The sequence below is a fragment of the Condylura cristata genome, unplaced genomic scaffold, assembly GCF_000260355.1.
Source record: "Condylura cristata isolate star-nosed mole 26May11 unplaced genomic scaffold, ConCri1.0 scaffold00012, whole genome shotgun sequence".
In the NCBI taxonomy this organism is placed as follows: domain Eukaryota; kingdom Metazoa; phylum Chordata; class Mammalia; order Eulipotyphla; family Talpidae; genus Condylura; species Condylura cristata.
This window is the reverse complement of record NW_004567113.1, coordinates 11,725,191-11,742,183: the sequence shown is the minus strand read 5'-3', so window position 1 is coordinate 11,742,183 and position 16,993 is coordinate 11,725,191. Positions and strand designations below refer to the sequence as shown.

General features: G+C 41.4%; 1 protein-coding gene across 1 annotated transcript in view; it reads right to left on the bottom strand.

The window, feature by feature from the left end:
* Window positions 1-6,042: 6,042 nt before the first annotated feature.
* WDFY3 (WD repeat and FYVE domain containing 3) overlaps window positions 6,043-16,993 on the bottom strand; it is a 173,107-nt gene continuing 162,156 nt past the window's right edge. Inside the window, exons 62-65 of the mRNA XM_004681148.2 lie at window positions 15,113-15,436; window positions 14,405-14,516; window positions 13,824-14,021; window positions 6,043-9,442 (exon numbers count right to left, since the gene is read on the bottom strand). Coding sequence (XP_004681205.1) covers window positions 9,319-9,442; window positions 13,824-14,021; window positions 14,405-14,516; window positions 15,113-15,436 — 758 coding nt within the window. The 3' untranslated portion in view covers window positions 6,043-9,318. The remainder of the gene's footprint in view (window positions 9,443-13,823; window positions 14,022-14,404; window positions 14,517-15,112; window positions 15,437-16,993) is intronic.

Genomic DNA, 16,993 nt, shown 5'->3' with positions numbered 1-16,993 from the left:
ATATATGCATGATTATTAAGAGGTAAAATAAAAGCAAAGCAAAAAGTACTATGTAAAGTCTAAATGAATCTCAAATGCAATCTACTTTCCTCAAAAGAATTTCTAATTTACCTGGAGAGGCCTTGTAGAAAGTGCTGTGCTTGTGGGAAGTGTGCTATTTTCCCAGAGACATTTTAATGAAGGTTCAAATGTGACACAGTTACTTACTCCCTCAGGTTGGTTGGCTCTGTTCCCTAAGAACAAACACCAACTGGATACATTGCTAAAGGAAATGTAAAATGATGCAATTGTTTTTGAAAAAGTTTGTCAGTTCCTCAAAATGTTAAACATTGATCCAGCAACTGTACTCTTAAGATATACATCCAATGGAAATAAAACACCCATCCACACAAATACCTTACAAATGTAAGCAATGTCTCATAGATTATTTGGAAGTTACATGCTGCCTGGACATCCCAACTTATAGGACAAACTGAAAAAAATGAATCATCCTTTAAATTAAACATCATCAGAAGTATGCCCCAAACCCATCTGCTATGGGCTAAAGTATGTCCATCACCCTTCTTAGGATTAATTAGGGTGTCTCCTGGGAGTGAGCTACATGTTAAGCTCTTTGAAGCCTCTGGAAGATACTTCAATTTTGAACACTGCACCGGACACAGAACAAGAATGAAGACATAGAACAAGGCACAGGTGTAAAAATCCCAAAAGCCAATCCTCAAACTAAAGAGTGGGATAATGATGAGAATTCAATTACATGACATCTCAGCAGGCAGAAAGTCTAGCAGCACATTCAAAAGGAGAAAGGGAAAAATCATTATATGACATCTACACAAAACAAAGGCAGGCAGTCAAGAAGACGAAAATATTTGCTATAGAGGTGTGTGTATGGATGTGCTGCTCAAGTGTATAAACAACCCTAATAGAATGTATATCAAGGAAGGCTTAGTACATCACTTGGTTATAATATGCATTTTAGGTCCAGTGAGATGATAAAATAACAGTAACATGAAAATTGCACAACTAGAACACTACTTATGAAGACAATACTGCCGATTTAGAGACAGTAGGGAATGGAATAGACTAGCTGAAAATTCATTTACAGATACTAACGTGAAGGTCAAGACGCTCAGAGGTTGTAAAGTTCTTGAAGAGGATAGTTATATCATTTTTGCATCACCCTCAAGGCCCAGACAGGCATGAACACAAACTGCTACCTTAACTGTAGGACAAATACACCTATGTGGGTGGATCCAGGCTTGAAGCACAAACATATTGTTCTGGTGAACTTTGTTCTTCTTGGCAGTATCGTCATACAAAGCCAGACCCAGATGATCCTTAAGTTTACAACAGATAACTTCTTTCTCCAACCTTTATTCTATATTGTATTTCTCTAGTAGGCTGCAAAATAATTCCTTTTATGAGAGTAGTGAAAACTGATCATTGAACTGAGACATCCAAAGTGGGAAGGGAGGGGGTGGGGAAAAGAACACAAAGGGCCACAGTGGAGGACTGAGGGTACTTTGGCGGTGGGTGCGCTTACCTGCACATCCTATAGCTCCAAAACTACTAGCAATAATAAAAACAAAGAATGCTATAATAAAAAGTATATTTTAAAAGTGTTTTTAGGGTATAGCTTTTGTTTGAAATTTGTAGTGGTGTTTGTGGCTAATGCCATTAAGGACTTATTTAGCTTTAAGCAACTCCATCCTGGGCCTTCCCTGGTGGTGCAACAGCTTAAAGTACAGCTCTATGAAGCGATCCGTAGCCACTGCAGCACAAGTTCAATTCCTGGCCAGGGAGGTGACACACATGATGTGGCAGATCTCGCCTGATCTGCCCACTGCTCCTCTCAGCAGTGTATTTCAGTAGATCTGCCTGTTCTGCTCCCCACTCTATCTCTAGTGAATCCTCTCATTGCCCCTGCACTTCTGGCATGTATCCCAGTTCTGTATGCATCAATAAATAAATCTTTAAAAAAAAAAACAAAACAACTCTGACCTCTGAGCTGGAATTGGAATTGGGCTTGCAACTTTCCTTAATGAAACAGGAAATGTGATAGCTGAAGGTCCAGGTTCACTTTCAAAAGCCTTTTATTTTTTTATTATTGATTTACATATATTTTACATCATTGTTCGTTTTTGTACAATGTTTGCTTTCTCTTCTCTTTCAGATACAAAGCAGGATGTGACAGTGCATGGAAAACAGAAGTCACATCCTAAAAGCTTTCTCACAGTAACATGAACTGGGAGTTTGTACAGGACATTTATTGGGGAGTCAGCGCTTAGAAGCAGCCCTGTAAATGAAACCTAAGCACATGGTGTTTGGAAAGCCAAACACCACTGAGCACTTCCTCTTGTGTTAAGTGGGAGTTTGGGCAGGATGATAAAGCTTTCTTCACACTAACTCAGGTGTATGGAAGATGGACTCCCTGACAGTGGCTTTCCATCTTAGGGCACCTATCCTTTCTGTCCAAATGTCTGAAATAACAATACACTGAGAATATCCATTCACAAACTGTATGTCCTGTATGTGTATTACCTGTTTTAATCTTTATAACAATTCTCTAGGAGCAGGTATCACAATAAAAACTTACAGATGAGGCAACTCGGATATGGAGGGGCTGTCCAATGTCACACGGCGATAGACCCCATGCTCTGACATGTGGACCTGTACCTGTTATGAAACGATTACTATTAATAGGGTTCCTTCACATTATTAGGATTTTATCGTCTTCACTAGAATTTGAATTTAAAAAAAAAAAAGGATGTTATTAAAATCCCACACGTTAGAGATGCTCTCTTGGTCTCAGGATTGCTGTGGGCTGTGGCAACAGTTTCCAAATGGCAGGTGCTACCACCAGTGAGCCCAGGACCTGGTCTTGCAAATGGCAGGGTCCTGCCATTTGCCTATGATTAGGAACAGTGGAGATTCAAAAAATATTGAGCTGGTAGGATGAGTTGCCCTAAGTCCAATTGAACAGGTGAACTAAACCATGGAGTGGAACAGCCCTGTCCAAACATTTGGGCCCAGGATACTGACTATGAAGTACCAAGAAGGACAAAAAACCTTAGATCCCGATTATTTGTTTCCTAAAGAAGGCCAAGAGCCCACACGCACAGCTGGACTGTAGCCTGTCTATGCGTGCCTGAGTAGAATCCAACCTGCGCAAGGTAAGACCTGCTCTCTTCCTCCCACCTGCGGCCTCGCCGTTAAATTTCTCCTCTTAATGCCCTTTGGTTTTAGTTTATATTCTCCATCCCTCCACTGGCTCTCTCCTGTGAGTCTCTCTAATAAAGCCTTGCTCAGTTCAACTACAACTAGCACTATCTGGTGAATTCTCTTAGAGGGCAAAGGATCCACTGTTGGGTTGAAGCCTGTGACATTACCAAGCAAGATAGTTTATAATTTGGGTAGCAGCCCAAGCATGTTTTCCCTGGGCCAGCACTTCTCTATGTCTGGGTCACTGCACTCTAGGAGTCCCGAGATCCTTCTAGGGGTCCTGCAAGATGCAGACTATTTTCATAATAATACTAAAACATTTGTTTCTGGACATTGATATTTGCACTGAACTGAAATGCAATAGCAATGGTGAGTAAAACTGATAAAATCTGAAATAAATCAGGACAATGGCACCAATGTGCTTTCACAGTCTCCATCACCAAGCATTCACGGCAAAAAAAAAAAAAAAAAAGCCCTCTTCATCTTAGAATGTCCTTGGAGAGAAAGTAAAAATTCTATTTTTGGTTAAATCTTAAACCTTAAGTTGTACAATACAAATGAGAAGCATCCACTAGGCACTCACATCTTCCACTATGTGAGTCTTGAATAAAAGCAATTGTGAGACTGAGTTGGGAGGTGAATCGACTCTTGCTCATGGCATTTTTTTTTTTTACTTGAAAGAACTGACAAATTGTAGTTCTCTGCCAGAAAGTTCTTAAAAAGAACAAAATGATCATTTTGCTTCAAAAAAACAGCTAACATTATGAACTGGGTATGAAAAAATTTTAGGAAAACTTGTGTCTACCACCAGGACTTGACTTAGAATTTCCTGAAACTTCTGGTGATATTTTACATTAACTATGTGACTTTGGATATTCTATACAATGAAATACATCAAAGTCGGAAGGATGTACATACACTATGATGGTAGGCATGTGTTCACGTCTATTTCAGTGGCCCAGTATTTTCTAAATAGCCAGTAAATGCTGTAGAAGAGATATATTCCAAGTCAAGATAGACCAATGGAATTTAAGGCAAGAGTGTATGTGTTCATTGATGTGATTTAAGATGCCACAGTCACCTTAAAACAATATTTTCTTTATGATACAATCAATTACTAAAATACTACCCCCTTCTCCAACTACATACCTGTGTCAAACTGGATTTTCCTGGTTCAACCAAAAAAGCATCCCAGAAGACTGAATGCAGAAGCAAGTATGAAAATCCACCTGTGTTCAATTAAGCCAGACATTTGAGATTTGCAAAATTGTTAAACAGTACCATTTTTATCACTATTTTTTGCTTTGTTTTTGCCATAGAAAAAATGGAACATATATTAATATAGAGTAGTTGTATTACTATCACTTTAAAATGAATATATACACCTGAAAACTGTTTTAACAGTGATTGCTGATGAATTATATAAACAACAGTGTTTTGGGGTCCTCAGTAGTTTTTAAGGATGAAAATATCCTCAGACCAAGAAACTTAGCACTATCCAAGCTCGTTCCCATCCTTACAGGCAGCTGCTGACCCAGAAATCCTAAATACTGAGCTCGTAACCCGTGGTCTTCTGAAGTTCACGAAGTGGTGAGAGCTGCTAACTCCTATCCAGGGCTAAGCACCAAGCTATTTCTGAATGTGGTAACCAGGCCTGGTGCCATAGACAAAAAGAACAATCCATTAAAAATTAACTTTGCAATGGGTGGGGAAAATGTGAATATGGAGACGGTAATAAAAACTAAGCCAGCACTGCACTGATTCCGCTGGACTGCTTCTCCTTCTGATGTTGCGAGTGGGCCAAAAGGAGGGGTGAAGAAATGAGAAGCAAATGGCAGGGAGTTACTAGAGATTGTCTGCATTTTAGTCCTTTCAACCTTGAACTTCCGCAGTTGAGAATTCTGGAATGTCTAACCCCGACTTCCTCTTTCACTGAGGTCATTTGAGCAGTGCAGGAATGGAGTTGTCCTAGACATTACCACTTACCAATTTTAGTTTAGAAAAAATAGCTTCTTAGAGGAACTCGCCACACCTGTATTTGCTGCTTCTAATGCAGAGTTGAGAAAAGAATTAGCCATAAGCACAATATTCTTAAATTGGGACTCTGCTGTTGAAGCTTAAAATGAACTAGAATTTTTGTTAGTATTTTCAGAAAGAAGAAAAGCAGTCAAGTGGCTGAAGTAAGTCTAAAAAATGTTGTCTGTACTCCCTTTACTGGGAAGGTAGTTTTAAGACCAAACCATCTAGCAGCAACAACAAAAACAAAGGGGTGAGTTTTAGCGCTCAGAAAAAGACTGACATGGAGAGAAACTGTGATGGGGAAGTCTGAGCTTCCAGGGGCGGGCTTCAGCTCATGCAGACATGACAGTGACAGGAGTAGGATCTAGATTGAAAGCTCACTAATGCTTACTTTTTACAACACGATGGTGAGAGCAGAGCCCAAGACCATGAGAGGTGTTTTTCCTCTCGGGGTCCATTCAGGTTTGAGTTGTGTCTCCCAGAGGTCACTTGCCTTACACACACACACACACACACACACACACACTCACACACACTCATCAGCCCCAAGAATCCAGCACAGCTCGGATGCTCAGAATGCAGAAAGCCCAGTTTCAGAGGCAGATCCAACTAGAACTTGAAGCAGACCCCAGCAGCCAACATCTCTGCAATCAGAGATCTGAAGTTGGGGCTCCAAAAGGTACTCTTAACTAGAACTACACAAAACTTAAGAGGATTATTAGACCTCAGGGTTTGTTTGTTTTTTTCCTCCATAAAAAACTAGCTTAAAAACAACTTTTTTGGGGGGGGAGGGGGAGGAGATGGTATATAGTAGGTATTAATTTGTAAATGAAAAAAAGTACCTGGACTATTGCATTTAATCATGTATTGTAATTGTGTTACTCTACCTTTTTGCATCAGAGACAGATATACAATGAACATTCAGTTATCACAGATTGCACACTAGATAGTAATTCTTCAGGCCTTTTACATAACCACCAAAGAACAGATATTGGGTTCTGCAATATAGTACAAAAGTCCACAATCAATCCAGTCTTAGCCAGTATCTTCAATTTACTTCTGTTGCTGTACAAATAATTGGCCATTACTAGGGCTTACAAGTTAATAACAGGACAAAAAAATATACATTGCACTGACACAAAAAGTCAGCTGTGTTAATAGTCATGCAACAAGTAACCAAACTTGCTGAAATTAAAAATACTTTCTAAAAACAGTTTTAACGGCATAAATATTTTTATACACAGTTCATTTACCAAAACAAAATGTATTTAAATGATACAAAGCAAAAATAAGTTTCTACCAACTTTATACATAAGAAAGTGCAAAATAACTTATCTAGAGTGTTTTCCTATTATCCAGACGGACGGCTGCTACGGGCAGCAGCTATTCTCCTCTTCAAAAAGCAGGACGCTACAGTCGCACACTACACACAAAGGTTAGAGTACATGGATGAGTAATGAGTAGATGGATGGAGGAACAGACTACGAAGGTCAGGCAGGAGCCCTGTGAGGTACTCTCAGAGAAAGAATACAGACCACGCAAAGGTGGATGTACATGCTGAGAAGATACGTCGGTAAACAAATTTACATGGAACACAGAAGAACATCCACTGAAACAACTGGATTATGCATGTGAGTGCACTTGTGTGTGTGAGTGACTGGTGATTTCAGCACTAGAAGCAAACAGAAAAGGAACCCCACTGAACAAAACAGTTGCCCACAGCACCAGCTGCCAGAGGAAATACCATCGTGACGGTTTTGGTTTCCACCTTCTTGGGAGGGAAGTTGTGTCGGAAAGTTTGCAAGTGTTCTTCCCATAGAACTTCATATGACATAGAGGAATAGCCTTTAAGTAACTACATTACACACAGTCATATATTCAAGTCTTAAAAGAACACCTCTGCCATTTGGGTTTGGGGTAAACATGGTTTGTGGACAAAGGAGGACGTTTCTCTTAAAAAGTGTAGAATAACACTGCTACAACTCATCTATAGGGCCAGAAGGGGGCAAAGCCACGATTCTGTGATAGCATAATTCCTGCAACTGTGGAACATTCAGCATCATTTACCGGAAGTAAAGAGGATGGGGGGGAGGGGTGTGGAAGGAGCATGACATAGAAAGGAAAACAGAACACTTCTCTTCAAGTTAAAGTATTAATGCCAATAGTCCTTTTATTATAACAAGTATATTTGAACTTTTAGAAATGGAAGTGTCTTAATCAATTTTGATATGTAATCATAAATAGACTGTAGGCTCAAACCTAGGTAAATAAAGGTTTAAATTTAGTAAGCATAAGGCACTAAAGCAGCCTTTATATTTTCTCTTGGAGACCTAGTTATCAAGGAAGAACAAATTTGTTCTTAAGCTGGTTTCAGCCCATTAGGTACAAGATTACTATTGTACCAATGCCTATTTTTGAATGCATGTGCATATATGTGCATTTTAGTGCATAAGTGTGCCTGTCACCAGGGCCTAAAGATGAAACGTCGGGAAAGCCAAAGCCACTGTCCTTTGCTGGATGTCCCCACCAAGTGAAGGCCAGTCCTTCCTTTCTTGGGCCATAAATGATTCTACATTTTTCAAATCACAGGGCTTTTAGAATTGTTCATAATATTATTACTAAATATCTGAAAATGTTAAAATCTAGATTAAGTGTTTCATTTGTTTTATATATATATACATATATATATGTACACAACACACAGTTAAAAAAATTCCACCACCAAAGCCTTTTTTTTCTGTAAACTAAACTTCTCTCCTTAGCCCCCACCAGCGTCAGTCTCCCTGGGTGTGTGTGTTCTGTATCCAACTAGTAGAACAAATTAAATAACTAAATATTAAAATACTGTAATTATATTCATAGCAAAAACAAAAAAATAGACATTGATACAGTATAAATCTCACTGTTTTCAGGTAGATGGCATTAAATGGTAAAGGTTAGTTTGAAGCAGTTCTGACATGATCCAGTTTTACAACAAGGTTTCTATGTTAATTCTGTACACATTTTTTTTTTGTTTTTTGTTTTTTTTTTTTTACCCTTTTTTGAAAATAAGATATACTAGAACATCCGTGTCGCCAAAGACACATACTTCTTATGTTCTATGCAAGAGAAGCTAATTTGGGTCACATGCAAATATATTTCCGTTAGCTGAGGCAGGGATGCTTTCTGCATTACATCCCCCACCTGACCACCAACTCCACGCAACACTGGAAGGTCGGCCGTGACCAGACAGCAGTCCGAACGGAGATTTACAAGGGGCCTTGCGACGTGAGAACAACACTGAGGAGGTGCGCAGTCAGGTGCAAGATGCCCAAATAATGCCAGGTTATCTTGCAGCCAGACTCTTATTATTCTCCCACACAGTTTCCTAAAGAAGGTCCGTATTATTTTGGTTATTAGCCTAGTGTAAGTGGTGATACTGTGGGCAACTTGAAAGGATGGACATCGGGCACACAGGCTGGGTTTGAAAGGGGAAAAGAAAAGAAAACCACAGATAATGTCTTTGAGGATTAAAAAAACATATTTATAATAATTGGTGAGAGGTGTCAGACAAACCAGAGTAGTTCATTCAGTTAGTGGTTTAGTTTGAGGTCTTATGTTACAGGAGGTTAAGTCCTTATTTAGAAAAAAAGGCCTTTATATCATTTTTACAATATACACAGTTACTTGCAAAGAAGTCAGATTTACAACCATTTCCTAAAAGCCTTTTTGTTGTTGTTGTTGGTTTTTCCAAATAAGGAGGAGTAACTACAAAAATGAGATGCAAGAAAAGACAGCTGACAAGTGAGGATTTTCTCTTGGAGACAGCTATTGTTAGTGGGGAGAATCGATATTGACAATGTTGCTCCTAGGAGCCACCTCATTTTCCTCTTGTGCTGTTCACCTGAACAGTGTCTGCCCCGTTATTGTACTCTACACCCGTTTCTGCAATGATCCCTTTGAATTCAACACTTCAAACGCGTGGTATGAAGAGATGTGTAAACGGAGACTGTTGCGATGCCTTCCGCGCTACGGGCTGTGACAGGGGAATCAGGATGGGGCCTACAGACCAAGGTCTCCAGTCAGCTTGTTGCACGTTCAGCAATTTCGAGGTCCATCTTCTGAACCCCTTTCATGTTGTAAGTTGTAATAACAGTTCTGACAAACACGCACCGGGGATGAGATTTTCAAGCGTTTGATTTCTGATTGAAACCGACTGCACCTAAAGAAAAGGCAAAAATCAAGTAGTCATTTATTTCCTCTCTGTTTGATCAGTGGCCACAGAAACCTAATTTAAAAACCCAATGGAAGAGCTGAGGCACAGAGCGGGGTGGAGGGTTCAAAGCAGGGGAGGGAAGAGCACAGGACACAGTGGTGATGGGTGATGGGTGCTACGGGGGTGGGACAACTGCAGGGACGGCACCTGAGGGGAGAAATCAAATATTGCAGAAAAATGAATGATGTAATAAATTAATTTTAAGAAATCCAGTGGAACACTTGCAGTGTATTGCCAAAGACTATATGATGGTTTGCTATGTGGCTGACCAAGGACCAAAAGGAATGTTGTGCTAAAAAAAAAGGGGGTGCACCCCATGTTTATTGCTGCTTTATTCACAACTGGAAAGACATGGAAACAGCCCAAATGCACAAAAATGGATGACTGGATGAAAAAGATGTGGTACATATACACGATGGAATATTACTCAGCAACCAAAAAAAAAAAAACACATGCCTTTTGCAGCAACATGGATGGAGCTGGAAAAGATCATGCTTAGTGAGATAAGCCAGAAAGAAAAGGGAAAAATACCAGATGGTTTCTCTCATAACAGGAATATAACGGAACAGGTGAGAAAATAATGACAATGATGAACAGCTATATACCAGAGACATTTTGTGGGGGTGGAGTGGGAAATGGGATCAAAAACAGTAGGGGGAGGGAAATGCACTGGACTATGGTGATGGCACATGGGTGATTTGGTGATGGGAAGCCCAAGGGGATTGGAAATGAGATGGAAAAATACACAAAAATATGTAAAAATAAACTATTATAAAAATAAATAAATGAAAAGAGGGTTGCAAAATGCAGCATTATTTGGTTCAGTTTACAAAAACAGAATATTAAACCAAGGTAAAATGTTGGTTTGACTGAAAAGCACTTAGTAAAAAAGAAGAAAGGTTTACCTACAGAGAGAGCTAAGGAAAGCCAAAGAAGCCTTTCTGCCTGCCTAGCCTCTACCTTTCTCATGCCCTGTAAACTTGGTAGGTGGGCCAATGACTTTGTGTAGAGGCTTGACTTTTTTCTTTTGGCAGGAAAAGCCTTGCTGCCCTCCGGGAAATTTTGCTCACTATCATGTTGCTCTGGACTCTCAAGTACTTTGTCTCATCCACCCCCAAGTTATTTCTTAAATAGTTTTTTTTTCTTTTAAAAGATTTATTTATTTGTGCATGCAGAACTGGGGTACAGGCCAGAGGTGCAGGGACGGTGAGCGGATGCACCAGAGACAGAGCAGGAAGCAGAATAAGCAAATTAATGAAGGACTCTGCTGAGGGGAGCAGTGGGCCAGACAGGAGAGGTCTGTACCATGTGGGTCACCTCCGGGGCCAGGAACAGAACTCTCGCTGAAATGGCTGCGGCCAGCTTGCAGTGCTGCATCCTAACCCACTGTGCCACTAGAGAAGGCCAAATAGTTTGGTTTTTCTGTTTGGCTCATATATTCTAGTTTTTGGTTAATCTTGATAGAATTCCTTAGGTAGAATACATCTAAAAGACAGTCAAATACTTTAAAAAGTATCCCCACAGCTGGAATAAAGCAGGAGGTTACTTGGATAGGGACCTCAACTCCTATAAGGCTGGCTTTTTATAAGATTCAGAAAGAGACTTACCGTTCCTCCATTAAGGTATCAGTAAAATCATACAAAGGATGCAAATGTACTATAAGGTGAAGGGTTTAAAGGGATGACACTGGATGCTGAGGGCATCCTCAGGAATAGCAACAAGTTCCTAAGGAACTCAAAGGCACAGAGATGAAGCACAGCTCTTCCTCTGTACCACTTTGTCAATCATTGTTTGGTTGTTTCTCCAACTGAGCCTCTATCCATTAGTTTATTCAAATGTTTTGCAAATTCCACTTCAAAGAACAGATGTACGCTGCTGTACATGTGGGGGTGGCAGCTACTGTAATTAGAGTAAGGCTGTCGAAGCACAGAACCCTTTGCCAACATCATAGAAGTTCTTCTCAGCAATGATGGCAGAAGTCTGTTGGCTACTTCATCCTAAATTAAACTTCCCAGGAGACAGGGTTAAGACATTCATCTGGGTCCTCCTCTCTGGTGGCACAGCGGGTTAAAGCACAGCACTAAGAAGCTAAAGCCACTTGAACATGAGTTCAATTCCCACCTGCCCCGGAGGTGACCACATGGCATGGCAGACCTCTCCTGGCCCACCCTCTGCTGTGTACTTCGTCGATCTGCCTGTTCTGCTCCCCACTCTGTCTCTGGCCTGTACCCCAGTTCTGTATGTACAAATAAGTAAATCTTTTAAAAAATATTCATCTGAAGGATATTAGTAATTCAAATGATACCTTTTATTGAACACCTATATTGCTAGACTCTAACACTTGGCGCTTTACAAAACTCATGTTTCTATGTCTCACTGAAGTCTCTCAATACTTCTCTGGAGAGATAATCAGCCACATTTTACAGATAAAGAAACTGAAGCTCAGAGAGGCTCGGTTATTTGCCTGAGATGAACAACAATGAACAACAACGGCCAAAAGCTCAGTGACCATTTGGTCAGTGTCTTCCTTTCCCAGTCAGCCAATGCTACCTACAAAACAGTTATACAATTTGGGCCTGATGTGTTTTCAATGAAAGTATCTCCACAGTAAAGCACTATAAACATTAAAGGATACCACCCACGGATATTTCCTCTTGCTATGAAAAGTAGGGCCTGCACCTGTGTGTGGAAACCCTAGCAAATGACAGAGATGGAAGGTAAGTCAATGGTGATTGGTCAACAGACTTTTCATATGGGGGGAAACAAATCCTTGTCCTGCGACACACCCATTAATAACAGTGAAATGTTACCCCTCTCTGGTGGTGGATGGGTTAAAGTACAGCACCATGACGCTAGCGGCAGCTGCTTCAGCAAGAGTTCGATCCCTGGCCAGGGAGGTAACCCACATGGCACAGCAGACTGCTCCTGTTTGGCCCGCCACGCTCCTCAGAGTGTATTTCAGTCAATCTCTCTGCTCTGCTCCCTGCTCTCTCTCTGGTGAATCTTCTCACCCGCCCGCATCTCTAGACTGTACCCCAGTTCTTGTATGCATAAATAAATAAACCTTTAACAAAAAAATGTGAAATGCTTTTACACGTGAAAATCAAAGCTTTGTGATTTTTCAAGGAAAATAAACATAATAATCTTTATGCATTCAGAACTGGGAGAGATTTTTTAAAGACACACACATAAAAAAAACAAAAAAAAATAGAAAGTAGTAACTGTAGATAAATGAAGTACATTAAATAAAAAACCGTGTGATAGAGAAAACTTATATGAAGTTAAAACAAAAGGCACAGACTGGCAAAAAGTATTTGCAATATATAGAAAAGACCAAGGATTAGTGCTTGGAGTACAGAAACAACTTTTTAAGTGAAAAAAAAAAAAAAGGAGACAAGCAAAGCTTAAAGGAAAATGGGTCAAGTTACTCAAGAGGAAATTCGAAAACCAACAAGCACATGAACGGATGTTCAACACTTCACTAGTGTTGCAAGTTAGAACAACAAAGGACTATTAGCTATCAGATTGGCAACAGTGAAAAGGTTTGGCAATATCAATTTGGAGAACTTGCACATCCAGTAAGAGCTGGTATACATTAGCAATACTGTCTTGAGCATAATTTTGCAATGCCGAGCTAAACTCAAGAGCACGTCTTTGATCTTATCCATCCCACTCTAAAATCTCCTTGAGAGAAACTCTAGCTTCTGTGTTAAGAGGATGTTTACAAGGGCATGCACCGCAACACTGTTTACAGTACTGATGAAATGAAAAAAATTCATTAAGAAATCATCAAAAGGGAAGTAGGCTTAATTTTAATACATTTGTACTAGAAAATAATGAGAGCTGCTAAAAATGAATACATTAGAATAAGGGTTATCCCTGTGAATGGATTTCCCAAAAAAGGCGAAAAAAGCAAATTACAGAGGGTAGAGTAGCACATTTATACAAAACTGAAAACACTAATACAGTATTGATTATGGAGAGGACATGTGTACTCAAAGCACAAAAACAAAGAGGATTTGATTGGTTGTGGGGGGAGGAGAGGACTTAAATGAAACAACAATGCTTCATGCAAATATGATGAAATAGTAGCACCTTCATTCGGCGTCATGGGAGACCAGGTGATTGCCATGATTATTTCTCTGTTTTCGATATAACAGAAATGTTTTGTAATAGTAATTTAAAAAGAGCAAAGAGAAAGGAAGACTGTGTAGCACACTGTGGTGGGGCCCCTGGAGCAAATCAGAACCTGTGTATGGGGTTAACATCAGAGGTTAGTTCCACCCTCACTTCACCCACAAAACTCAGAGCTGGGATCTCCTCTTACTTCTGGCAGAAGAGTTGACCACAGTTCCTGCAATGGTGCCGTCTTTCTGTGAGAGAAAATCGCACAGAGCAGCCCGAACAGCTGTCACCTCCCTCGTCCTTCACCCAGTGGTCGGCGGCAGAACGGCCAGGCTGGTCACTCACAGACCAGCTGAAAACTCGGCCTCGACTATCACCAACGAGGATCCTACTGTGGTCCCTGCAGAAGACACGAGGAGAAAGACCCATGAGGGAAGGCAGCAGCATAGCCACAAGGCTAACGAGGGCCTTCTGTCCCCCTCAAGGCTCAGTGCCCCGTGGGGAGGGGGGTCGCTGCGGGGTGGGTAGCTGTGGATAGACAAAAACAGAACTTACATGCCATTTCTCTTAGGATTAAATCTTCCTGAATGTTTTAAGATCAGGGAAGACAAAGGTAAATTTTGCTTTTATAAATTTGAAATTAAGACTTACACTCTGAAGATTTCTTCTTCAGATTCCTGTGTTTGAGGCATGTATATTAGTGGAATGAAATCTGCCTTCCCCGTGATCTGCCCTGGCTGAGCAGATCCTGGGGAAATGGGGCTGGAAAGGCCTGACACTTACTTGGAGACACCCAGGGCGGTGATCTCTGCTGGGTGGGCGTTGTCCTTACGATCGAAGGCCGTGTGCATGGTTAGTTTGCTCCTGAACACCAGCTGCCGTTCCCACCGGTACCCTGCAGTGGAAAAGGGGAACGCATTGACTTGCTAAAGTCAGGGTGGATGTACCCTAAATCAGTGTTTTCAAAAGCGAGGGACCTGGGACAGGCACAGTAGCTTTTCCAGCAGCTGCTACCTTATTTGAAGGTAAAGCAATTTAGCTTCACTGCTTGGTCAAAGGCCAAGTGTGATGGTGCCTGGTTTGCAAAGACAAATACAGGGCAGGGGAGATTTCAATGCCAGAAGAAACAACTTCTCTAGTGGGGAGTCTTACCTGTAACTCTAGCATAAGCAAAGGTATCTGTGACTTCAACGCAGTTGTACTTATTTATCTTAAATCAATAAAATGCAGTTTAAAAATATTTCATGATTTGTGAATGGATGTGGTTTTGCTTCGTCATTCTTTTTTTTCTTTTAGTGCCCAACATACTGTGCATACTGCTGTGGGAAAGAATTCCCAGGTGCACTTTATACAAGAAGAAATTCAAGCTACTCTGTGGGCACACCAGGTCACAGGGGTGCAACTTGGGGAGAGCTAGAGCCCCTGGTGGCAGTTGGCCAACCCTCCCTCTGTCCTCCAGGCGCAAGAAAAAGACAGGAGACTTCAAGTTACCAGGCTTCAATCTGCTGTAATTCCGAACTTCAATGGGATTGGCGATGGGGTGACTAAGGGGACCCTGCAGATGGGCTCTGGTCTGGCCCTCCGAATAGTTCACAAATATGAAACCGTCTTTCTCATCCAGACTGAGATGGCCGGACCAGCGCCGGGAGTCCTCGGAGCTGCTGTCTGTGCACCAGGTGGCTGTGGCGCGGCAGGAGGCGGCCCGGGGCCTGTGGCTGGTGCTGCTGGGCTGGCTGGAAGTTTCCTTGGGGTCCTGGCTGATGCTTTGCTCCTCTACTTCTGAATCGCTGCTGTCCTCATCCTGGGCTTCCTGCCCTGAGGATGGATGGGAGAGTTAGAAGACACACATTGCATAGACTCAGCTTTCTCCCACTGGTACTTTTCTCCCCAGCTAAGACACATATGACCAGACAATTAATGCTAAGTATAACAATAAAACTGCCAGAATTTTCAGATAGATTACAAAAGTAAAGAAAGGGTTGAATTTCTAAGCTCACAGAATACTTTCGCCAAAATCCTTAGGTGGCATTTGTCATGCTCCGCCTCTCCCGCTGTCCCCCACGCAGCCCTGCTGTTCGGCCCGTCACTGTGCACTTGCCTTCGGCCTGGCTTAGCCCTTTTCCCCACCCTTCGTGTACCTTGTTACTTATCTTTTGAAGGATAGCTTATACACTTTTTTTTTTCAATGATTTATTTGTGCATACAGAACTGGGTATAGGCCGGAGGCGCAGGGGCGATGAGAGGATTCACCAGAGACAGAGTGGGGCGCAGAACAGGCAGATCGACGAAGTACACTGCTGAGGGGAGCAGCGGGCGGGTCAGGAGAGGTCTGCCACGCCATGTGGTCACCTCCGGGGCGGGCGGGGTTTGAACTCATGCAGAAATGGGTTTAGCTTCTCAGTGCTGTGCTCTTGTATGCATAAATAAATAAACCTTAAACAAAAAAAAATACAAAATTGACCGAGACATCTGACATCTGACCAAGGGAGAGTAGAGGACAGAGGCCCAATGGACTATGGTGGAAGATGGGGCTTTGGTGGGAGGGGTGACAAGGAAAAAGGCATTGGAGGGGGTATGAAGCTATAATACATTCCTTCTTAAAAGTCTTACCTGGTTTCTGTAGCACAAAGCAATTTTTTCCTCTTACGGAATTCTTAAATAGTTGTGTGCCAGCTGTATACTTGAAATTCTCCCCCTAACCTCCCCCTATTGCTCTTGGACACTGTTTCCATAAGACAGTGATCATCTTGAAAGAACAATTCCTAAGCACAGGGCCTTCCGTAAAGCCCACAATATAAACAACACAGGTGAATGAATTCTCGGTGAGACTTTAATTTAGGATTTCATCCCCACCCCTCACTCCCTCATTGTTATTTTGCATTTCTTTCCCTCAACTCCTACTCCCTTATAATAAAGTCTATTAGAGGGAAAATTTATGAGAAATAAATGTTTGTATATATACACACACACACACATAATTGGAAAAGAGAGCAGGGGAAAGTATGCAAGTACCAGCCCATTTACACAAACATTTATTGTAGTGAGACAAATACTTGATTTGCCTACTTTCTACCACTAGCAATCTAGTTGACTAATCTAAGCCAAGGTTTCACCTCAAATGATCCTGAGCTTATGATCATTAAGCTCTTCCAACCAGCAGTCTAGAGACAGGCTTTAATTTTCAGGGCCCACTGGCCTGTCCCCTCTTTCACCCAGGCTAATGCCCTCGCATCTTCTGTGCTTCTACACTAAGGTCAACTTCCTACTGAACACGTCTCCCCCATTCTTTCTAGAACAGGAATACATAAGGAGGAAGAAGAGCACGTACTAATGTCTCTCTTAACTAATTTTGATCCTTTCTTTCTATCATTT